The sequence below is a fragment of the Emys orbicularis genome, chromosome 7, assembly GCF_028017835.1.
Source record: "Emys orbicularis isolate rEmyOrb1 chromosome 7, rEmyOrb1.hap1, whole genome shotgun sequence".
Lineage (NCBI taxonomy): Eukaryota > Metazoa > Chordata > Testudines > Emydidae > Emys > Emys orbicularis.
The window spans coordinates 55,648,114-55,673,503 of NC_088689.1; the positions used below are offsets into that span (position 1 = coordinate 55,648,114).

Below are 25,390 nucleotides of genomic sequence, written 5' to 3' on the forward strand. Positions count from 1 at the left end.
CCCAAGAGCTCTGAAAGAACTCAAATGTGAAATTGCGGAACTATTAACGATGGTTTGTAACTGTCCTTTAAATCAGCTTCTGCACCCAATGCCTGGAAGATAGATAATGTAACGCCAGTATTTAAAAAGGGCTCTAGAGGTGATCCCGGCAATTACAAACCAGTAAGTCTAACGTCAGCTGGGCCGAGGGGAGCTGCTTCCCCAGTCATGGCGGCTCGTGGGCCATGCCCTGGCCCGGCCCTCAGGGTGCTCAGCAGCACCAGCTCCTGCAGCACCCAACCCCGCCCCCCCCCGCGGGTGGCCGCCGTCCTCGGCCAGTCCCCCCCTCCCATTGCCCCCCCTCGCTAAGCGGGGCGGGAGGGGCAGGGGTTTTGCGCATGCGCAGACCCAGTTCTAGCGCAGCAGGAAACTCGGGCTGGCAAGGTGCCCGCACTGGTAGTGGCGCCTCTCTGCCGCTACGGGTCAGCACACGCACACTACTCCACGCGAGGCTTCACGACGGGCACAGTTCTCGCGAGAGTTGCCGCTCGCTCCCCCTCTCCCGTTTTGCGCTGAGCCTCCAGGCCGTGAGGTCAAACCGCTGCGTCTCTGGGACCCCTCCCGCCCCCAGCCCGGTAAGTGCGGAGCGCCCCGGGACACGGCACCCCTCCCCGCGCTCACCCGCTGGGGAAACCCCGCCGGCTCGTGCACGCCCAGAGCCGAGGCTCTGCCTCGCGTCCCGGCCGGCCCGGCTCAGCCCTCGAGTGCGCCGGGGAGGGACCGCAGCGCCGCCGCTCCGGCCTGGGCCTACGGAGCTTTCCCCCGCCCTTTGCGCGCCGGTAACTGACGGGCGGGCGGCCGCTCCGGGCCGCGCTACCCCCGGGGGCTGCGTCACGGCGGGTGACAGTGACTCCTGTAACGCGTGGGGCAGTCGAGCAGACAGACAGACGGGCGGAGAGGTGCTGCCTGTCCACGTTGGGGAGCAGAGGCTGCCAGGGGCAGAGAGTGGAGTGGGGACAGAGGGTGCGGGAGGACTTTGGGACAGCGCCTATAGATGGGCTTCCTCTGTTTGAAGAGCACATGCTGGGGGTTACCGCAATCTACATCAGTGGTTCTCGGCCTCTCTAGGCTACTGTACCCCTTTCAGGAGTCAAGTATCAGAGGGGTAGCCGGGTTAGTCTGGATTTGTAAAAGCAGCAAAGAGTCCTGTGGCACCTTATAGTCTAACAGACGTATTGGAGCATGAGCTTTCGTGGGTGAATACCCACTTCGTCGGATGCATCACCCACAAAAGCTTATGCTCCAATACGTCTGTTAGTCTATAAGGTGCCACAGGACTCTTTGCTGCCTTTCAGGAGTCTTATTTGTCTTGCATACCCCCAAGTTTCACCCCACTTAAAAATTACTTGCTTACAAAGTCAGACATTGAAAACACAAAAGTGTCACAGCAGACTATTACTGAAAAATTGCTTACTTTCTTATTGTTACCATATAATTATAAAATCAATAAAATATAAATATTGTTTTTGAATGTCAATGTATAGTATGTAGAACTGTATAAACAAGTCTGTATGAAGTTTTAGTTTGTACTGACTTTCCTGGTGCTTTTTACGTAGTCTTTTGTAAAACTAGGCAAATATCTAGCTGAGTTGATGTGCCCCTTGGAAGACTTCTGTGTACCCCTGTATTTTAAAATTCAGCAAAATTCAGCATATTTTATTTGTCAAAATAACACAGTATAGTCACACCTTTCAATTATTTTGGTAATTTATTTCAAAATACCTGTTAGCAAGTATGTCTGTAACAATACAGACAAAAACAAAAGATTCAGAAAAAGTTTTTTGACAAATAGATTCCTTACTAGGCATGTTAATACAGAACTTTGAGTAATAATTCATTTACACTACAATACAGAAATGTATTTCCTGCACCCCTCAGAAGCAGTGCAAAGGCGTGGGGGAGTTGGGGTATCAGAGGAGCTGAGGGAGAGGGAAGTAATTGCAGGGAAGGAAACTGAGAGTGAACTTGGAGGGTTGTTAGGTGTGGGTGGGAGAAGTATGGAACAGTTTTTTTAGTTTGTTGGGGGAAGGGATTTTTAGGGAGCCTCTTCCATGCAGACCCTGGGTGACCCCTAGCCTCTCAGTCAGCCACCCTCTTCCCCCATCCCCATGTGTTCCTGCACCCCCACTCAGCCACCCTCTTCCGCCCGTCTCCGTACGCTCATGCTCCACCTCCCCGATGGGGCGGGCGAGATGGGCCGGTGGGGTCCCTGCACGCCCACTCCTATTCAGCCTCTGCCCCAGTCTGTCCCCCACTAGCCCTTCTGAACCGCAGTCTGTGACACCCCAGCAGCTCCATGTTCCCCACGCTGTCTGTCCCCCCATATCCCATGCCTCCTGACCTGACCCCACTGGCAGGGAGCTGTGAGGAATGCAGCCTCTGCTCTTCCCTAGCCGCAGCTGGGGCTGTTCCCACCTGGGAGCGTCTGTTCTCTGTTCTGGTGCCACACTGGGTGACTGGGCAACAAAATGGCAGATGAAATTCAATGTTGATAAATGCAAAGTAATGCACATTGGAAAACATCCCAACTATACGTATAAAATGGTAGGGTCTAAATTAGCTGTTACCACTCAAGAAAGAGATATTGGAGTTACTGTGCATAGTTCTCTGAAAACATCCACTCAGTGTGCAGCGGCAGTCAAAAAAGAATGTTGGGGATCATTAAGAAAGGGATAGCTAATAAGACAAGATATCATATTGCCTCTATATAAATCCATGGTACGCCCACATCTTGAATACTGTGTGCAGATGTGGTTGCCCCATCTCAAAAATGATACATTGAAATTGGAAAAGATTCAGAAAAGGGCAACAAAAATAATTAGGGGTATGGAACAGCTTCCATAAGAGGAGAGATAAATAAGACTGGGACTTTTTAGCTTGGAAAAGAGACAACTAAGGGGGGATATGATAGAGGTCTATAAAATCATCACTGGTGTGGAGAAAGTAAATAAGGAAGTGTCATTTATTCCTACTCATAACACAAGAATTAGGGGTTACCAAATGAAATTAACAGGCAGCAGATTTAAAACAAACAAAAGGAAGTATTTCTTCATATAACGCACAGTCAACCCTTGGAACTCTTTGCCAGAGGATGTTGTGAAGGCCAAGACTATAACAGGGTTCAAAAAAGAACTAGATGAATTCATAGAGGATAGGTCCACCAATGGCTGTTAACCAGGATGGGCAGGGATGGTGGCCCTAGCCTCTGTTTGCCAGAAGCTGGGAATGGGCGACAGGGGATGGATCACTTGATGAGTACCTGTTCTGTACATTCCCTCTGAAGTACCTGGCATTGGCCACTGTTGGAAGACAGGATACTGGGCTAGATGGACCTTTGGTCTGACCCAGTATAGCGGTTCTTATGTTCACAGTGGCCCCTGGTGGCCAAAAGGTGTAACTGCAGCACTTCTTGGCAGAATGAATTTTCTGCTGAGGAAAAATAAATAAATTCTGAGCGGCACATGAATTCTGCTTGTGTGAAGCGATGCAGAATTCTTCCAGGATAAAACATGACTACAATAACACTGCATGCTAATAATGAGTATAAACAACAGTTACCCCTCTGGGGGGGGGTACTGAAAAAGGTTTACTGTACAGACCCATTTACGCGCGGATGTCGGGGATCAAGCCATCATGACCGCGGGTTAAGAGGGCCATTCTGAAAAAAGTGTCTATGATTCACTTAGAAAAAAACGCCGTTATTTTCTGCTCTTTCATGCTCACGTTTTTTTCTCTCTTATGAAGTCTGTCATTTGCCGCAGATGAATGATTTCGATATTTTCCGCATTTTGCTCCTCCATAAATCTTACAACAGTTTCTACAGCACTAAGGGCTTCTGTGGGCGAAATTTTGACCTTTTCAACGACATCCTCGTCATCGTCATCATTGTCATTTAGGCCTGCATTATTAGAATTCTCGCCATCACTTTCGCGGTCCGACGTAGCCTCGCAGCCCGTTAATATTTCTCCCTCAGACAGAAATTCTGAAGTCGGGCAATCTTCATCCATCTCCAGCCACTCGGTAATGATTTCCGGCGATGTATCCAAACTAAAATCTTTTATCATTTGAAAGAGAAGTTTACTTTTATCCTCTTTTGTTTGCTTGCGTGTTTGTAGGACATCTTCTTCCGAAAATCCTTCAAAGTCTGGCTCTGAATCAGTGCCACTGCTGGAGTTTTCCGAGTCTGAGCTGTCTTTGACAGAAGAGGCATCACTGAGAGCCTTCATCAAGTAGTTTTCAATGGACTTTCGTTTTACTCCGTCCCAAGCTTTTTTAACTAAATAAATAATTTCCTTCATGTTTAACTGTTTCAGGAATTCAGAAATGCCTGAAGATGTGCATGACATGATCGCTGAAATCAGCTCCCGTCAATAATTGTTTTTAAAATTCTGCCCTGGTCTAAAGGTTGAATTTTTGATGTTGTGTTGAATGGTAGGTATAGCACTCGAATTTTTCCATCTCTCGATACCAGTGATTCGGCTGGAGGATGGGCTGGACAATTGCTAAGTAGCAAAAGTGCTTTGGCTTCGAGTTTCTTCGACCGCAGATGCTTACGAACAGCTGGAACAATGCTGTTGTGGAACCAGTCATCGAAAATGTGTCTCGTCATCCAAGTATTTTTGCTGTTAACGTATATTACTGGCAGTTTGGCTCTATTGAGGTGATTAAAGCAGCGAGGGTTATGAAAACAGCCAGTGAGAAGAGGGGTAAGCTTATGGCTGCCCGTCTTTTTACTACAAAAAAGAAGAGTCACACAATCTTTTATCTTTTTAAATCCAACTGTTTTCTGTGTCTCGTAATTAAAGGCTAAAGTCTTATCAGGTAGCAGTTTTGCAAATAAAGCTGTTTCATCACAATTATAAAGTTGTTCTTCGTGGTAGTCTTCATTTTGTAAAATAGATTGTAACTCGGTGGGAAACGCCTACGCGGCTGATTCATCGGCTGATCGGCTTTCTCCAGAAATCGATACCTGTGCTATGCCATGACGCTTTTTAAAATGACTTATAAACCCCTTGCTGGCTTGGAATGATTCATCCCCCGTTAAATTTCCAAATTTTGTCGCTTGGGCTTGAAGAATTGGCCCACTTAGCATCATTCCTTTCAGCCTTTCCTGAGCAAACCACGTGCGCATGGCTTTGTCTATTGTGGGTTTTGCTGAATAGCTCACACGTTTTCGCTTAAGCCCTGCGGCAGAACTGATATTTTGTACAAAGCCATTCAGTTTAGATTAGTTTTTTAGCCATCCTCGGAGAGTAGATTCGGCAATCCCAATATCTTTTGAAACTTTGGCCTGGGTTTCTCCGCTATTTACTCCATCTATTGCAGTTAGCTTTTCTTCTACAGTGTAGGAACGCTGACGCTTGCCCTCTGCCATTATATTAGGCCTACGGTTAAAATTTTCTAATGTAGTATATATACTGTATTACTATATAACTACAGTACTAATGTATATATTATATATAGCTCTAGCGTGACAATGACTAAGCGTGCGTGATACGTCTTTACCAATATCGGTAAAGACGTACAACACATTTCCACTCCGCACTTCCTGTCGATTTCTAGGTCAGTGAGTTAGTGAGCAAATCTGTAGCGCTACATAGCAAGTTCCTGTACCGCGTGTTAATGAATCTCGCATGTTAAATAGGTAGCACTGGGAGGCATGGCACTACTGCGCTTTAAGCGGATTCGCGTGTAAATGGGTCTGTACTGTACTTTTACTTTTAATTTAAATGCCATAAAACCACAATCAGGCTTTAAGAAGGGTGCTGAACTTTTGTGTCCCAACTACATTACAGACTTCCAACACTTAAAAGAACCATTTCAAACATCTAGAACACATTTAAAACACTTTCCACACTAATGTTTGTAATGTTTCTCAAGTGTGTATTGATACTACTGCATTAACTCTGAGCAAATCTTATACACCTCTACCCCGATATAACGCTGTCTTACCGCGTTATAGGTGAAACCGCGTTATATCGAACTTGATTTGATCCGCCGGAGTGCGCAGCCCCGCCCTCCCCGGAGCACTGCTTTACCGCGTTATATTCGAATTCGTGTTATATCGGGGTAGAGGTGTAACTGGTTCAGTCTGAACTATTCCAGTGTTAATGTGGATGGAAGTGCAGCAACACAAGTTCACTTGATACAATTCCAAAATGGCATGGGTAGATAAAGAGCACGTCTAATCTCCAGTTTTGCAAAGTGCATTATGTGAAGCATTTTTTGTTGTTGTTCATTAAGGTGGTAATTCCAGATTCCTCTCTTGTTTTGAGCCTACTGCAGCTTCTGTAACTATGTATGGCTTCTGTTTTATAAGGTACAGCATACAACAAAGACCTGTGTTTTGGAGAAGGGGAATGCTGACACCAAGTTTTATTAAATGCATGCTATTTTAGATTGAAAAATGCTTATAATAGGGATTACACTTTACATTTTGCTACAGCACTTCTCCATCTGTTAAGAGGATTTGTGGGGCCTGCATTCTGTGATAGGTACTTTAGGAGAACCATGATTCATTGGTACTATAATGGGAAACGTCTCAGTCTTTTAATATAGACAAGCATTAGCAACCTAAACAGTTTACAACTGTAGCTCATTTGGATCATTACGGTGACCAGTTAGCGACAACCATAGTCAACAAGAAGTCATTTTACTAATATAGATAGACTCTGTCAAGAATAAGTTTTTTGTGTCCAAAAGTTCTCTTAACTTGGTAATTAATGTTTAGAAATTACCAGTTTTATGGGTGTTTGTGACCCAATCTGCATTTGAAATGTATGAAAACAATCTATATAAGCAGTAAATCAGATGATGCTGTTGCAGATGAAAAGCTTGTACAACCATTATTCTGTTGTATCTGCCCTTCCGTCCCCTGGCATATGATCTTTTTCATTATACCAAAAGTATTCTTTAGTCCCTGAGCATTTGGACCAAAAAATAGAAATGCAAGAGTTGAGGAATATAGAAAGTAATCTTTTAGGGAGGTGGGGAAAAGGTCTCAGTTTGAGCACTGAAAATTCTGACATACAATAACTCCTCACTTAGCGTTGTAGTTATGATCCTGAAAAATGCTACTTTATGCAAAACGATGTTAAGCGAATCCAATTTCCCCATAAGAATTAATGTAAATGGGGGAGGTTAGGTTCCAGGGAAATTTTTTTAGCCAGACAAAAGACATATACATATACAGTATAAGTTTTAAACAATTTTAAACAAACAGTTTAATATTGTACACAGCAATGAATGATTGTGAAGCTTGGTTGAGGTGGTGGAGTAAGAGGGTGGAATATTTCCCAGGGAATGCCTTGCTGCTAAATGATGAACTAGCACTCGGCTGAGCCATCAAGGGTTAATACGCTGCTGTTAATAGCCTCACACTCTACAAGGCAGCATGGACTGAGGTAGGAGGGAGGAAACATAATAGATGCAGGGCACTAGCTGCAAATACTTCCCTGCGGAAACTGAACATGATGATGAGCCCACGCTATCCAGCTGGAGCGCACCATTCCCTCCTCCTGACAGCACATGCATGGCTGCACAGGTACTGACTTTCCAAAGTGCTGGGGGGTGCGTGCATGAGTGAGAGAGAGACGTGCATTGCCCCTTTAAGTACGCTGACCCCAGTTTAAGTTGCCCTTTTAAGCAGCTCAGCCATTTCAGACAGGAAGCAACAGCTAGCTCCCTCCTTTCTGTTCCTGAGCCCTGTCCCCCTCCTCCCCTTTTTGGAGAGGGGGTACGGAGCGGGGGGGGGGGAGGAAGGAGCAGGGGGACATCTTGATATCAGCATCCCTCTCCCCTCCTCCTCCAGCAAGCAGGAAGCTCTGGGGAGCAGCTCCAAGGCAGAGGGCAGGGCAGGAGCAGCACAGCAGTGGGGGGAGGGCCACCTGAACTGCTGCTGGGCAGCTGTTGAGCCACATACCTTACAGGGAATTTAGGGGAGCTGATGGGGGAGGGGGGCTGCTGCCCCCCCCCCCAGTTCTAATCCCCACAAGGAGGGGCTACTCTTACAGAGAATCCTGCAAGCAGTGGTTAAAGCAGGCAGCTGGCAAACGATGTTATAAGGGAGTATTGCACAATATTAAACAAGCTTGTTCCCTAATACAATAGATCAGCAACGTAACAACGTTAACTGGGACAGTTATGTGAGGAGTTACTGTATCACCTTGAGGCCATGCATTATGGTCTTCATTTTGTACCTGACAAGTTTTAACTCTGTTGGTTAGTCATGCAGAGGAGTTCTTAGTAAAACACTCCTTTTCTGAAGCCTTTAGCAGTGTGTTCTGGTGCTGGGAAACAAAATAATTACTTTAGTATTAACATCAATTTACAAAAATAGTAACAGATGCTATATCTGCCCCCAATCCTGCCTTGCCAATTTTTGTGGCACATTTCCTCCCCCCCCCCCCTGCCCACTTGCTGTGTGAAAGACCCAGGGAATCAATGAAAACTGACAGTAGTGAAAAGCTTATACGAGACTATTGTTGTTTACAGCTTTTTATTCCTTGCATCCCAACAAGTAAAAGGGGCTACTAACCACATGCTCATTGAGTATATTTTATGTATCTTTTTAGTATGTAACACACGTTGTCACATCCAGTGAAGAGATTTGTGACAAAATAGTGGGATGTATTACAGCACTTTCTGGTTTTGTGGTTTAAACTGACAAGTGGATACTAAAATGCATTTGCTAGGAAAGAGTCTTATTAAACCTAGAATGAGCTAATTGACCGCCTGTATTGCTGAGTAGAGCCTAATATAAGCATTTCAGATACTTTCCTAGCTAATGTGGACTGCTTTTTAAATAGTCTAAGGTAGTTTTTGAGTACTGCCTATGACAACATGAGATTTTAATCTTTTGATATAAGAATTAATTCCTGTCAAAACATGCAATAGAAATGTAATAACATTACCCATTTTCTGTGATTTTGGACCTTAATAGGAAGTTGATTTTCTAAATTTATTTGGTCCTTCTTGGGGATAATAATAATACTTCCCCATTTCACAGTGGTTGTGTGAGGATAAGTACATTAAACTTTGAGATTTACTGATGAAAAGCACTATATAAGAGCTAGGTATTATTATTGTGTTTAAGTAGGAGTAATGTGTTGGTTAAGTGGGTATTACCTGGAGGCAGTCAGTACCAGTACATTCCTAACTGCTCAAAGAACTATTTTTTTTAATCCCAAAAGGTCTCTGGTCCTGGAGGAGTATTTGGATAACTTCAGATGACTTTAATACAAGAAGAGCGTAGTTTATCTGAAATTTGTTCCCTGTTTGGAAAAATCTTAATTTAGCACATCTCAAATCCATCTGAGAATTAATGATAGAAAAAATTGTTACATTTTGAATTATTCCCTTGGAAGGGTGAAGTAGATATTTACCCATACATTTAAAATTCTGGCTCAAAAGATTCCTCTCCTGTCTCCTGGATGTATTTTTTTAGTCCTATATTTATATTCTGAAAGCAATAGATTACTTGTTTTCTAAATACAGTAATTGTTGGTATTTACTAAGATTGTCCAGAGGAATCATTACTATAAAGAACAATGAGAGAGAAAATATTTTCATAGCTTAGGTGTGTAGGCTTCTGGCTAATGCTAGTTAGCTGTGTGTGTATATTATGTGTTTTATAAAATTGTTCCAGGAACTGCATCCAACAAAGCACTTCAGTATAACTCTTTTTTACAAAATGGGTTGGAGTTATAGGGAGGGTCTTTTATGTACCAATTAACCAGATTTGCCATACACTCTAGGCACTTGAATTCTTTTTATCAGTTTAACCTAGTCTAAATAATTATCAATAGATGGGTGTTAATCATACACTAAAACATAGAATTTTCTAATTATGCATTTTACACCCACTCCCTGAAACGAGCAAGGATAATATCAAAACATCTTAAAACATTAATTCCATTCAGCTGACAGTCAATTACTTCAGTGGTTTGAAAATAATCATTGTAAACTAGGCACATATTAAAATAATTGGACCATACTTGTGCATACTATGTCTCTAGGTGTCTTAGTATGGTGTAAAAGGAACTGGAGTACTTGTGGCACCTTAGAGACTAACAAATTTATTAGAGCATAAGCTTTTGTGGGCTACAGCCCACTTCTTCGGATGCATATAGAGTGAAACATATATTGAGGAGATATATATACACACATACAGAGAGCATGAACAGGTGGGAGTTGTCTTACCAACTCTGAGAGGCCAATTAAGTAAGAGGAAAAAAACTTTTGAAGTGATAATCAAGATAGCTCAGTCGGATACAGACTAACACGGCTGCTACTCTGAAATCAGTACAGATTATCACTTCAAAAGTTTTTTTTCCTCTTACTTAATTGGCCTCTCAGAGTTGGTAAGACAACTCCCACCTGTTCATGCTCTCTGTATGTGTGTATATATATCTCAATATATGTTTCACTCTATATGCATCCGAAGAAGTGGGCTGTAGCCCACGAAAGCTTATGCTCTAATAAATTTGTTAGTCTCTAAGGTGCCACAAGTACTCCTGTTCTTTTTGTGGATACAGACTAACACGGCTGCTACTCTGAAACCTGTTAGTATGGTGTGCGCATTATTCACTAGTGCACAGTATTCTAAAAGCAAAGTTGTCCTAGGAGGAACTTACTTCATGGGTTTGTTATTGAGAGTAATGGGTTGCCTTTGGAATAGTACATGAATGGTATGAGAATAATAGCTGTCATAAGGTCCCAGATCTCAAGCCAATTATTTTTGTCTTTGCTGAATAGATTTTGATGTAGACAGGTTGTCTCTTATGTAAAGTGTGGAAGATTTGGTTGAAGAGCTAAGTTACAGATCTTTCTGAGAAAATGGACCCATATTTGTTAGCCAAACCACATACACAGTTTGCATGCTCAGCCCTAAACAACTGTTAGTGTGCAGGTTTGGCAAACAAAATTCCATCTTTTAATTTCCAAAAGGGGATTGTTTGGAGACCAACATGTGCCATACTTGCAGTTTTTTAAGACCCCTAAAGTGGCCTTTCTCCTTTGCATTGTCCTGTTGGACAGAGGTTAGAAGACTAAAGTCCATAAGCGTAAAGTGGGGAGCGGACATCATGTGTTCAGCAGCAGATCTGTGTTCTTTCTGTGCAGCAGCCATGCAAAGTAAAGAGCCTAACAGACTCCACTTCTCTAGAAGCTTATTTTAATAAAACTTTTATTAAATCTTAAAAAACACAAAACCCTCCCCGAGTCCCCCGCTCTCTCAGTATTAGCAATCCGGCCTCTTCTCCCAGCTTTATGCTGTAGCCTCCCTCGGGTTTCTGTGTATGAGCGTTCCGGCCAGTCAGAGCTCTCTGCAGCCACGGTTGTTTCCAGGCGTTTCTCTGTTTGGTGCACCCGTAAACCCCTCCTCTCTATGAAGACGTGCAAGACTGAGTATCGGCTGTGGCTGCCCTGGCCACGTGGGGCTCGAGGGATGGGTTTAGGAAGTAAGCTGCGCTGGCAGATTCCAAAGTCTGCTCAGCGCTCACAGCTGATAAATTTGCAGGGGCTACACAAGACCGCGAGAACCTGGGATCGTCGCACGGGAAGACAAGGCGAACAGTAAACAGGTAGGACAAGCAGGCTTGGCTTTCAGACTGCAGGGATGTGACATAAAATCAACGGTATGGGTGTATGGTTTAAAGATTTGCATAAAATATTTACCACAGGGACTTGTGATCGCATGAATTTCTGTTAGTATGTTGTGTTTGTTATATTCAGAATAGGACGATAATGAGAAGATTAAACATTTCTGGGACTAATAACTTAGACACAAGCAAAGTCTTTTGTTTCCAGACTTTTTTTTTTTTTTTTTTTTTTTTAGAAGAAAATTTAATTGCATTCTTTTGTATGAAGAATTCGTGTGTACCTGCCTCTGCACTAGAAACTGTTTGGTGCATTCCTGAGCAGATATGTATTTGGAACAAGATTGCAATTTTGTTTAAAAGAGGTTTTGGGTGACTCCTAGAAAGCTGTATGAATCAGTGGATGCTGAAAGAGAAAACACTATACGCTTGTTAATAACCAGAGTCACTGCTGAACTATTTCCATCATTGAATAGAAATGCAGGATGAAGAAAGTGTAGTTTTAACTAATGTAGGGGCTTTCATTGTACAAGTTGTAAGATGTACAGACTCTTTTCCCTGATCATTTTCAGTTTCACATCAACAGTCTTCTATACATATATTTAAAGACATTGCAATTAGTATTTTTAATCTAGAAAGTTTTGAAACATAAAATCTGTAAAACAACTCAGTGGCTTTGTACCTATGATATACAACTGAGACAGTGGGAAATATATTCCATATACCATACTAAAGTGGCCTTAGTTTGCTGTAGCTTAAGCTAGGGAATTTTTGGCTAGGAACGTTTGTGAAGAGTGCCATTGGATCTTTAACAGCTACTTGGAGCAGAAAGAGCTTAAGCTACCGTGAACTAAGGCCAATTTACCTTTGAATGAGAGCATGGGGATAGGGAGTGATAATGTCCTCTCCCAGTGCTCTAAAAAACCCACCCCCACGAGGGGCGTAGCTACCAGTGCTGGGAGCGCGGCTCCCTGCACTGGTGCACTGTCTACACTGGCGCTTTACAATGCTGAAACTTGCTGCGCTCCGGGGGCTGTTTTTTCACACCCCTGAGTGAGAAAGTTGCAGCACTGTAAATTGCCAGTGTAGACAAGCCCTGAGCTTGTGTAACATGACTCATTCAGACCTCTTGGTAATGAGACTTCGTTATACTTATATCATCTTATCAAAGAGAGTCTGATGGTGTAACTTACACATATTAGGAAGTCTGAAAGAAAACGTATTGCTAGATTATTTTATAGTTTATCATTCTATTGTAAGAAAATTTGCATTGGTGTAAAGGTCTTGAGTTTCCTTATTTACATCTATGTAAAACTCTTTGTGTTTTGGGGATAGGAAGAGGAAACTAGTCTTATTTTAAAAAAATGTGTATTGGAAGCAGTGTAGTTCAGTCTTTCAACCAAACAGAATTCTCACTGCGATAACTGTTGTGAGTGGAGGCAGGGAATCATACCTTTCAGAGTAGTTCTGTGCCTCATTTAGGGTTTGTCCTGACTAGCAAAAAGGTAGGATGTAGTTGGGGTTAGCTAACATTTCCTACCTAAACTCAGCCTAGACGTGACCACTTTTCCTAATCAAGAGAAGGCCAGAGATACTGCACTCTTCTGATAGTCTTTTGAAGTGACTCTCATGTTTTATAGCACAGGTCTGAAGAATCTGTTAGCTCTTGTTCTAAATTAGGCCTCTCAGAGTACAGCATTTTCTAAAAATTCCCTAATGCTGCAAACATAGGTTCAGCTCCACCAGTGACAGAAAGTTTCCTCCTCCTATCCCCAGAAAAACAAAGGGTCTTACATAAAGACATAATGTGTGTCGCCCAGAACTGGACACATTATTCCAGCTGAAGCCTCATCAGTGCCAAGTAGAGTGCACATTTACCTTCTATGTCTTACAAACAACACTCCTGTTAGTACACTCCAGAGTTACATTAGCCTTTTTTGCAACAGCATCATGTTGGCTTATATTTAAGTCTACGATTTGGTCACGGAAGTCACAGAATTTGTGATTTCCGGAGACCTCCGTGACTTCAGCCCGCAGCCGCTGGGAGCTGTAGGGGTACCCCCACCTCCCATGGTGGCCAAGAGTCCCCCGTCAGCTCCCTGGCCACCAAGAATCCTCCCATCAGCTCCACAACCGCTGCGGGCGGCGAGGGGGGTCCCCCGGCAGCTCCCCAGTTCCCGTGGATGCAGGGGACCCGTGCAGCTCCCTAGCTGCTGCAAGCAGCAGGGGAGCCCAGCCACCACAGGTGGGAGTCCCTCCCAGCCATGGGGCAGAGGCTGCAGCTCCCAGCCACAGCTGGGCAGGGTGCTGGACCCTCCTCCCTCCCCCTTCTTGTCATGGACATTTTTAGTAAAAGTCAGGGACAGGTCATGAAACCGTGAATTTTTGTTAATTGCCCGTGACCTGTCCGTGACAAAATTGTAGCCTTACTCATATTTAATTTGTGATCCTCTATAACCCCCAGATCTTTTTCTTTTCTGCCTAGCCAGTCATTCCCCATTTTGTATCTGCATTTAATATTTCCTTCCTAAGTATAGTACTTTGCATTCATTGAATTTTGTCTTATTCATTTCAGACTAATTCTCCAATTTGTCAAGGTCCTTCCAAATTCTGGTCTTCCAAAGTGCTTGTGAACCCTCTCACTTCGGTGTCATCTGTAAATTTTAAAAGCATACTCTCCACTTCATTATCTAAATTGTTAATGAAAGTATTGAATATTATCGGACCAAGGATAGACCCCTGCGGGTCCCCAATAGATAAGTCCTCCCAGTTTTAATTATTCCTTGAGTATGGTCTTCAATTAGTTATGCACCCATCTTATAGTAATTTCATCTAGACCACGTTTCTCTAGCTAGCTTACAAGAATATCATATGTGACTGTGTCAAAAGCCTTACTACAGTCAAGCTTTATCAAGTCTACAGCTTTGCCCCTACCTGCTAGCCCAGTAACCCTGTCAAAGATGGAAATTAGGTTGGTTTGGCATGATTTGTTCTTGACAAATCCATGCTGGCTATTTCTTATAACACTGTTATCCTCTAGTTGTTTACAAATTGATTATTTAATAATTTGTTTGAGTTCTTTCCAGGTATCGAAGTTAGGCTGATGGGTCTGTAAGCCCCCGGGTCCTCTTTGTTCCCCTTTTTAAAGGTAGTATATTTTCCCTTCTCCAGTCCTCTGAGACCTCTCCCATCCTCCATGTCTTCCTTAGCTAGAAAAAAGTTTAAAAGCATTGGAAAACAGAAATCTAATGAGAAAGTTTTCAGCATGTTGATATTCTTTTTATATTGTTAGTGTGGATAGATTACTATGCTGAAAAATTACCCAGAAGAATCGCAAGACCTTGATGTGACCTCCTCATTAATATTTTTCCAGACAACTTGCTTTCTGTAGCACATCAGATATTGCAAATTGCTGTGTACCAAAAGTAAACAGAGAAGAACAACCAAGGCAAAGATTGGTATATTCAGACACGCTGTCCACAGAGTTACTGGACATTACTTTCTTATACCAGCTTTTTTTAGTATTTGGTCTCTTGACCTTTAGAAAAATTACATTTCAAATGTGTTTTCAATAACAAATTAGTATTCCTGAGATAGCAGATGCAGATGACTATTCAGAATATGCCCTCCTCATTCTTATCCTTTCAGGGACTTTTGGAAATATTTAAGTTTCACTGTTGTTAAAACAAAATTTCCTTGTGGTTTAGGAACACTGCCAAGAATGAGCCCACCGCAGGATAGGAGTGGAAGCTCCTGCAGTAAGGAGCCCCTTGTAAAGTGCCTTCAAGCTAAGAAAGACTTGGAGACTGCTATTGCTGGAATTGTCAAGGCTGAACAACAAATTGAAGTCAACTGGAGAGAGGTATTTAAAATATACTTTTTAAAAGTCTAATGTTTTGCCAGTGTTTGACCACAGTTTTGATTGGTAGTTCTGCAAGATACTTGGTCTTCTGAAACAATAAGCAATCTGTCCTAGAAGCACCATTATTAAGGCTACAATTTAGTCATGGGTATTTTTAGTAAAAGTCATGGACAGGTCACAGGCAACTAACAAAAATTCATGGCCCGTGACCTGTTCATGCTATAAATACCCCTGACTAAATCTGGGGGGGTGGGAGGGAGCCTTGGGAGGTGGGCCAGCAGCACCCATTCCAGCCGCACAGGCCTCTGCTCGGGCGGTCCCCAGGGCCAGCCGCCCAGGGCTTGCTGCGGGGCTGCCCAAGCGGCTGGCTGCAGAGCTGCTCCAGCAGCGGCTGGTGTGGCTGGCCCTGGGGCCACCTGAGCAGCTGGCCCTGGAGCCAGCTGCTTGGGCGGGCCAGGGGTTAGCCACACTGGCTGCTGCAGAAGTGATGGAGGTCGTGGAAAGTCAGGTCGCAGAATGTCATGGAATCCATGACAGACACAGAGCCCTAACCATTATCTCATTGTTACTCAACTATAATCCTTACAAAACGTAAGCATTTGAGTATTGCTAACCTCACCAGGTAAAATAAAAAGTGCAGTTTCTCAACATCTCACTAGCATATGTTTTGTGTTAGTCTCTGGGTTTTATTAATAGTTTATTTGTAATGGGATTTTTTAGTGATTCACTATTTATGCTGCTGGAAATAACTTCTTTAAACTGAAAGATATAAAGGTGCTACAAATAATATGTAGTAGAACAGCTGTTTTAATAAACTGATACTCCTTTGTGTTTGGGTACTCCTTCAATGGGAATGGTCTTGGAACTTTGAAGTGGGGTAACTGGTAAGTATGTTGAGTAAAAGCCCACGTCTTTGATGAATAAACGTGCAATGACATAGATTTCAAAATGGTTCGTATTTGTAGATTAAATGTATTTTATGGGGTGAGAAGAAGGTGGTTGAAAGCTAATGTCTGTTTGTGTCACAATATATTTTCTCCCCTTCTCCCCTATCCCCGCTGCCTCTGGTTGCCTGTGATACATGGTGGTGCCCATATTCTGACAAGGGACTCTGGGTGTTACTGTAGTATGCATAAATGACAAATATTACTATTTAATATTATCTGTCTGTGGAATTGGGTAGCCACATTTGACTTTTGTGAAAGTTTGTTGTTAATCATTGAATCTGCATTTGTCCTAAAGAATACTCAGACTTGGGTACAATAGCATTAGCTTTCTTAACCCAGCGAGTTGTGTGTGAATTGTATGTTGTGATGTGTGAAGGTTGGTGACTTCGGTGTGTTCTGTGAACAAAGAAATTTCAGGTTATGGTTTGAGGTGATTACGTTTAGTACAAAAATATTAGTATTTAATTTCAGTGGGTGGGTTTTCCTCTCTTTTTCTCTCTTCCCCCTCCTCGTCCCCCCCCCCCCACAAAAAAAAATAAAATCCCACAACACATTGGGCATGTTCTGTTTTGAACTACTCAGCAGACATTCCAGAAATACTAAATGGAGCTGGTATTTATCTTGCAGGTCAAAGCTCAGATTCACAGCTGCATAAGTCGTCATATGGAATGTCTGCGCAGTCGTGAAGTTTGGCTGCTTGAACAGGTAGATCTCATTCAGCAGCTCAAAGAGGAGACCTTGCAACAGCAAACATACCAACTGTACTGGGTAAGATTTGTGTGTTTAACTCAATTTAGCAATATTGGCCCTTTCAAATACACTGGTCTTGCTAGTATGTATTCATGGTAAAGTACAAATCTTGAACAGGTATATCCTGTGTCAAGTATAAGAGTATGAATTTGAACATGTGATGCCTTTACTGGAGCTAAGGCAATAATAATGTTTTATTTTTCATATAGTTGCTGGGACAGTTCAATTGTCTTATCCACCAACTGGAACATCCCCATAGTAATGACCTAGTCAATCAGATTTCTGTGTGCCTGGAGAGGTAAAAATATTACATAATCTGAATAAATGAGAGTGCTATTCATTTTGACTTTACATTGAATTTAAACTGTTTTCTGGTCATAATGTCTGTAGACCATCTCTTCTACATAGTTAGCTTTTATGACATATGTATAATACTTTACTATGAGCTATTTTCGGTAATTGCTAAAAAAAATTAATGGTGAGATTTTCAAAACAGTCTCGGATAGAAGACGAGTATGGCTAAATACCCAGGATTGCTTTGAAAATCTCAGTGTCAGATTTTTAAATTGATCCTTTAAAGAGAAGTCAGGATACCATCAGTTGTAATGCAAGCACAACTATTTGTGCAGGTTACTGCAGAGGTTAAGGTTTGATGTCATTTGATTTGGGAGGAAGAGTAAGTGGGGAGAGGAGATTGCTGTTTTGCTGGATATTTCACTTTTTTCTGTTTTTACTGCATAGAGCCTTGGATGGACATATATCTTTTTATTTTTGTGTAAAAAGCTAAATAAATAATTCAAATTAGTTTACATTTTTGGCTGTTTGCAGCAGAGCCAATTAAAAGCCTTTTATACAAATATTGGCTCAGTTTTATAAGCTTAAAGCTAGCGAAGGGTTTAACTGAACGTATGGGTGAACTTTATTTTTTATTAAAGATCTCCTTAATTCTTTTAGACTAGGCAGTCTGACCCTCAAACCAGAAGAGTCTTCCAATCTGAACTTTGAGGCTGATACATCTTTCCTTCGCCAGGCCATCACGTCGTTTGGCTCAATTAAAACAATGGTGAGTACCAAGGCTTTTCTAGTAGGATCACTGTTGAAAGTACTTGATTCAGATATTTTTAAGGGGAGAGGGAGTCTGCAGATCCCTCATCATTTATTTAACTGGTTTCATTTTAAATCTTTAGTTGAAATATAAAACATACACAAATATTTTTACAGCTTTAGGCACATAATCTAATAATCATTGCATATTTCAACATTTTTTCAACTTCAGAAAGTGTAGAACTCCTTGATCAGATAAATTATGATCACATGGGAGGGATGTGATATTTATATACAGCAATAACAAAACCCAAGCTATGTCAAGAAGTCAGTTTCAAAAGTATCTCCTCAGCTACATTTGGAGTCAGTCTATATGTAAAGCTTTGTGCAGCAGCCTCCCTAAAGTATACCTGCATTTTATTAACATACAGGTATGTTTTTGGCAGAGGTTGATTGGAAGGTTAGGGTGACTGGTGGAGGGCGGCGGGTATGTGTTCTTGCTTTTTGTTGTAGCAGTTGGAATTTAATGTGGGGACTTTCTTTAGCGGATGCCAGTTGTAGGCAATATCGATTGGAAAAAGTACATGCCCCAGCCTCTGGGAGCATTTACCTTTATAAAAGCAGAAATAATTCTGCTTAATTGCTCTATCCTGAAATTTGCCATAACATCTTTATTTTGAAGGCTTCTCTCCTCCTCCCTCTTCCCCCCCCCCTCCCCCGTTCAGTAACCTTGAAGTTTCCAGGGTATAAAAGGAGTTTACCAGTTGTAACTGTGCTTTTAATGCTGCTTCATTATAGTCTTAATATTTAAACATTTGTTTTTTTAATTAAATGGAGTTGAGTTTTAAAAATGAGGAAAGTGATTATTGTTCATACTTTTTTTTTTTTTTTTTTTTTAAATAGCAAACTCCTGAGACAGAAAATGCCTCCCCTTGGATGTCAGTGCAGAACTGCACGCTGGCCCAACATGAACAGGTAAAATGAATATTTGTCTTCTGAAAATAGGATTTGACTAAAGATAGTATAAGCATAATCTTGTTATCTCTCGGCTTTCCTAACTGGTAATTTTTATGGCAGTTGTTACGGTATTGCAGTTTGAGTATCCAGTAATAATGTGGCAAGGTGTATTGCAGGTTGAGTATCCAGTAACAACGTGGCAATTGAGTATGCCTGTTGGGGAGGATGTTCTAGTTTCCTTTTGCCATCTTCCCTTACATCAGCTCCTTAAATATGAACTTGGGTTAATTTGTCCATGGGGGTGGAATGGGGTGGCTCCAGCTTGGCTCTTCTAGTCCAAATGCTAGAGGATAAATGGAGTCGAGTCCTAAGTGTGCCAGACAGGGATTTGGAACCATTCCAGTTGTATTGCAACAGTTCAGCTGGGAGGCACCATGTTGGGTCCAGCACAAAGATGCAGCTATGTTCAAGGTATTTTTCATGTAGATTGACAGACTGTACAGTCAAAAGTGCTGCAGTGTTTACAGGACCCAGAACTACTGTGGGTCATACCGATTAATTTTACACACACAACTGTTTTCAATCTAGTTTCTAGATACACCTCTACCCCAATATAACGCTGTCCTCGGGAGCCAAAAAATCTTACCGCGTTATACGTGAAACCGCGTTATATCGAACTTGCTTTGATCCACTGGAGTGCGCAGCCCCACCCCCTGGAGCGCTGCTTTACTGCGTTATATCCGAATTCGTGTTATATCGGGGTAGAGCTGTAATTAGAAACAATTGGAAAAGCAAACCACACAGCAGTAAGCTGGTTTTCTGCCACATAGATGACTGTGAGGCTTTTGAGAAGATGGTGTGAGAAGGGACTTCTGTGGTTCTTCTTTTGGTTAATAAATATTGGTATACATTGGACACACTGTACATTCTAAGATTCTCTGTAAATTGCCTCCACAATGAAATAGTTATTTTTATAACATGAAGACCCTACATTCTTTTTTAGAAGAAACTATTGTCTGGGACGTTGGGTTCCCCACTCAGTGACTGGCTACTTGGAAGCAAGTCTGCTAGCAATTGCCAGGCTCCATATGCTCCCAGCATCAACCCTGAGGACTGGCTTATGAAAAAGCATGTGCCAGAGACCAGCCAGGTATGCTGTTCACATACTAAATAAGATGTATTAAAGAGGAATGTGGTATCATGCTGCAGTTGAAATTGGAAGGGTGGGGAGCACATCCATTATACTTTCCTTGCATCTCTGCCTTACCCTTGTTACATCTTGCTTGATTCTCAAAATATTCTGAGCTGTCACTATACAAACAGTATTTTTTTTGTTTGTTAAGGATTTAAACTCTTCCAAAGTCTGTTATTTTGAGGAAGCCTGGGGAAATCTGAAAGATTTGGAAAACTGGCTTCTGCAGAATCAGCAAAGAGAAGAAACTTCTGAAAAAACAGATTCCCATAAGCACAAGAGCTCCTATTCCACCAGCGGCTCCTTCTTTTCCACTGAAAAGATGGATCAATTGGAGTTCCTTGAGCAAGAAGAGATGGACATTTCTGACTGGCTGCTTACTCCTTCTGACCCAGAAAATGGAAGTAGTGCCTCAGAAGAGAAATGGAAATGTGTGTTTAAACCTTTTAGGGAGGAATATAACATAAATGATTGGCTTCCCAAAGCTGACTCCTGCACTAACTGTCATGGCAGTCAGGCCAAGAGTGTAGAGATAGAAAACCTTGGAAATCTTAAGTGCCTGAATGAGCATCAGGATGTGAAGAAATCACCCACGGTATCTACCAATGTCTGGCTTCTACAGCACCCCCAGACTCCATTTAAAGTGGAAGATGTGTGCAAAGCTAATGAGCCATGCACTAGCTTTTCAGAGTGTGTGTGTGATGACAGCTGTGAAAAGGAAGCTCTGTGTAAGTGGCTCCTGAAGAAAGAGGGGAAGGATAAAAATGGCATGCCAGGAAACCAGATACCGGTGGTGAACCCTGAGCCTGAGAAGCCTAAATCTGCTGTCAACATCTGGCTTCATCCCTCCAGGCAGTTTCCAGAGGAGTCAGCTACTACCACAGTGAAATTGGATAGTTCAGTGAAGGTTGTAGAACCTCTAAAAGCATTGCTTGAGAGTCCATTGACAACCTGGCTAGCCAAATCAGTGCACAAAGCAGCAAGCACAGAAGAAAAGGCAAACCGGGAGAAAGCAGAAGTTAGCTTCAAGAGTCCCTTTCTGGACCTGCTGGCCCCATTCCACCTTCCTCTGAATGTCAACAGTTGGATGTTGTCTTCAAAGAATATAGAAAATGTCAACCAGCCTCCAGTGGAAGATAAATGGCTTCTACGCAAGAAGGCACAAGTGAGCAGTTTTTAATGTTTGTTCCTAGATAACGTGTTAAGACAGTATAATTACCAGTGTTACTTCTTGCCCTGTGTTTACAGCAATCCTCAATGCTCAACCACTATTTTAAGAGTATTGAAATCCAACAAACTTTGTAAAGCAAATATAGCCAAGATTCATCTCATAAGAAATATTAGATGTAACTTTCTTTGATCTGACCCCTTTAAAAGATTGCTGACACACAGGAAAACTAACTTAGATGCATTTTGAATGTCCTTAATAATTATGTCCCCTTTTTCAGGACTATGGCCTACCTACAGTTTGTGAACTTTTTGCCTGTATGAAACTGAATGGAGATAGAGAAAAGTGGCTGTACCAGACTCCTTTACAGGTAAGATTAATCAATTACACAAATGCATTGCTAATAAACACAGTTGTGCATTCTATAATCCTTGAAGATATCTACATTTAAATGTTAAAAGCAACATATGATTTCCTTTCTATATCTATCTTTAGCAGCTTAACCTATTCCCTCTTCTCCATTCGTACCCCTCCTGCTCCTCCATTGTTCTTTCCCTCATCCGCTTCTGCCAGGGGAGGTTGAGGGAATCATTCCCACTGTTAAGTAAATTGATATTAAATATTGAATCTTTGTATGGTTTATGGTGAATTACAGAACAGAAACCTATCAGTACCAAGAAACTCAGCCTCAGAAGCAGTATCTTTATGTGAAGCATTTTCAACATCCCTTTTGTACGCGCTTCTCTCACAGAGTGTTACTTTCTGTTTTACCAAAGAACAAAATAAAATAACTCTGCATTCTGAATTGTTTTGTTCTAGAAGTGAAGAACCTGAAGCATTAGAACCACGTCACCTTCCTGCTGATTGCCACACATACATACTATGTCATTGCAGTCTGCTGAATAATTGTGTTTGTGTCTGACTAGTCTGCTTTAGCTAAAAAACAAACTATAATTATAGGTAACTGAGTTATGGTGCAGAAAATGCCTTTGTGTTATAAATGACTCCTGAATATAGCAGGCCTGCTGAATATACGCACACTGACACAATAGGCATTTGTAAGATTGTATCTTTCATGGGCCTATGTGAAGCTTCTTTTATGGGTTGTCACTTCAAGCATGTTGAAGCTCAGAGCAATTGTAAAATGAAATGTCTTTGCTGTGAAATCTGCATCTCTGGTGCTTGGACTGTACTATATAGTGTTGCAGTTTCCTTGCCCAAAAGGTTGCCCTTCAAATTCTAGAACTTTATCTTGAGAAGGATTCCATCTTTTTCAAGATAGCTTATTCCTTAGTTGGAAGCAAATTTTTGTTAACCTTTGAAGGATGGCAGTTATTGCTTGCATCCTATGTACAACTCAGCCCAAGGCTGTTAAACGTATTCTAGTTTTTGAAAGAAATGTACTGTTTTTGGCCCCTGACACATGATGAGAACTCTTGGATGTGTTTTTAAAGGAAGACCTTCCTGTCAAATTTTTCCTTTGAATGAGATCTTCAGCTAGTGAGAACTGAGACAGATTTGGCCCAGATCTTTTTAAATTGCTTTTGAACTGACAATCTTTTCAGAGCTGTTAGTCTTTGTGAATCAATACACTCTGAAGCTAGTAGGTGCCCAGCATTTAATGAGGTAACAATTACAATTTTACTAAAACAATTTGGTGTACAAAAAAGTGACTCAAATATGTCTATTTTTAGACTAATTGGCAGTTAACTTATATTGTATAAACTGCTGGTAGTCATGTTCCTTGTCTAATTCATAGACCAATACAATTATAAATGGAAACCTCTCAGAATGCTTAACAAAAATGGAACTTTGGATGCTTGAGAGCCTCCTAATATGATGTAATCCTGTTCAATACGTTTTCCAGCTGGTGACCTGCATGGATCCCACCACCTTTTCAATCTGTTTTAGATAGTTAAGGTAACTATCACCTTGGTATCAGAGTTGGGAAGTGGGGTCAGATTAATTTTGATCACTGTAGCAGTGGACATAGCATGAATATACCTCCTTTAGTATACAACATTTTATTAAACCCTTATGAAACTGCATAAGTTGTCTGAAACCATTGGTGTACTAGGTGCAAATGGGCAGTAGGTTTTCTAGCTTGCATGAAGAATTAGCAGTTATTTAATATCTGCACAGTTAATTTCCCCTGTTCATTTTCATTAACTTTTTTCTGATGATTTTTAGATAACGTTTTCTTAAAGTTTGTCTGGCGTAAAAATGGCCTCAGCTTTTCAGTGCAGAAAGAAAATCTTGTTCAAAGGACTGAAACTTAATACCACTTGCCTGGTGCTACACAGTATGAAAGTATTTGTGTGTACCACTATGTTCAGATAGCCTGTGAACTGATTTATAAAAAAAATCTGGGCCCTTTGCACACTGAAAATAGACTCTATAAGGGCTTTAGATTAGCAGACCACTTAAGACCTTTTCTTTTAATAGTTTGAGCTGTCTACTGAAATCAGAAATTGTTTTTTGAACTTCAGTTTTTACCGGACCATATTGCCTGTTGCTGCATGGAAAGACTACACTATGACTAACTCCAATGATAGCCTATTTTGATTAGCAGTTGAATTTAATGATGTCTGATGTGCAACTCACCTTTAAAATCCTTTTAACCTTAGTTAATGAGTGCTAACTTCATATTCAATTCATTATGCCCTTAAAACTTTCTGGGTGTGTATTCATTTGCTTTTCACAGAACCCCAATTTAGTTAATACTAATAAATATTTATGTAAAGTGTTGATTAGTCTTTTCCATTAAAAAATATTGCAGCCAAAAGTGGGTGTGGTGGTTTTTATTTCTTTGTGGAAAGCTGTATTTGGGGAATTTTATACACTTTGTTCAGCTTTCTGTAATTTAGAATTATTTCACTGTTCCCTACAGGCTCCACCCTCATCATTTGAGGCTCTAAACACAAACATTTCAGATTTGCATATTGTCCTTTGACTGATATGGGACTATCCAGTAGGCTACGTGGGTGCTCTTTAATACAGAACCTACTTAGAAGAGGCACAGCAACAGCAACAAATGCCTCCTCAAGAGTACTACTGGAAGGTCCTTTCTGGTGCTGTAAGGGGGGGGTCTGTTCTAGGGCCCTTGCAGAGGGGAAGATGGAGCGAAGGATGGCCATAAGCAGAGCAACTGGCCACTTCAAGATCTTTTATTTCATGCAGGCATTATAACTTGTTGGCTGGTCCTGGCTGCCTCTTGAACAGCATGCTTGGCATGGGGGAGAGGACAACATCTCACTACCAGACCTCTTCCCCTGTCTGACAGTGGAAAAAAAACAGAGAAAGCAATTCATGGCCTGGCTATTTCTCATCACTTCCCAAATTCTGGCACTTGGGCAGGGCAAAGCTTAAGGCCAGCTTTAGGTAGAAGCTTCTTTAATGCCTGCTCATCCTTTTTTTTTTTTTTTTTTTTCCCCCCCCATCCTTTACAAATGCATTTCAGAGGGTGCTCACCTCCCTGCTACTTTGCTACTTTATCAGTTGTTTATAAAGATGGCTATCTACTGGCCACCCACTCTAATCAGCACGCGGCAAGTAAGCCATCTTTCATATAAGATGCAGCTCAGGTTCATGGAACTCAGAACACTGCTGTAGACAAGGTTACTGAGGCTTTGTCTACATTGCATTTACTCCAATGACGAATTCCGTGGTGAAAAGCCCTAGTGTAGACAGGGTAAATGCTATAAGCTGCAACTTTCACTGGTATAGTCAGCCCTGCTTGTCTGATCTTGGCAAATCCGCAGTATAGACAAGACCTTTGAAATCCATTAGTTTAAAAGACATAGCTGAGGGATGCCTCTTGTGGTTATAGGTTAA

General features: G+C 41.7%; 1 protein-coding gene across 3 annotated transcripts; it reads left to right on the forward strand.

Annotated features, from left to right (window-relative positions):
- The first annotated feature begins 528 nt into the window (after nucleotides 1–528).
- Nucleotides 529–24,341, forward strand: NCOA4 (nuclear receptor coactivator 4). 3 transcript variants are annotated; one of them, XM_065408603.1, is made up of 11 exons: nucleotides 529–614; nucleotides 11,558–11,621; nucleotides 15,344–15,498; nucleotides 17,073–17,213; nucleotides 17,405–17,493; nucleotides 18,150–18,258; nucleotides 19,143–19,214; nucleotides 20,200–20,346; nucleotides 20,540–21,553; nucleotides 21,837–21,926; nucleotides 22,376–24,341. In XM_065408603.1, exons 3-11 carry the CDS (start codon nucleotides 15,358–15,360, stop codon nucleotides 22,379–22,381), a joined length of 1,809 nt encoding a protein of 602 aa, XP_065264675.1. In that variant the 5' UTR covers nucleotides 529–614; nucleotides 11,558–11,621; nucleotides 15,344–15,357; the 3' UTR covers nucleotides 22,382–24,341. The 3 variants fall into 3 exon arrangements, with proteins under 3 accessions (XP_065264675.1, XP_065264677.1, XP_065264676.1); XM_065408605.1 differs by lacking the exon at nucleotides 11,558–11,621; XM_065408604.1 differs by lacking the exon at nucleotides 529–614 and having other exon boundaries at nucleotides 11,532–11,621.
- The last annotated feature ends 1,049 nt before the right edge of the window (nucleotides 24,342–25,390 follow it).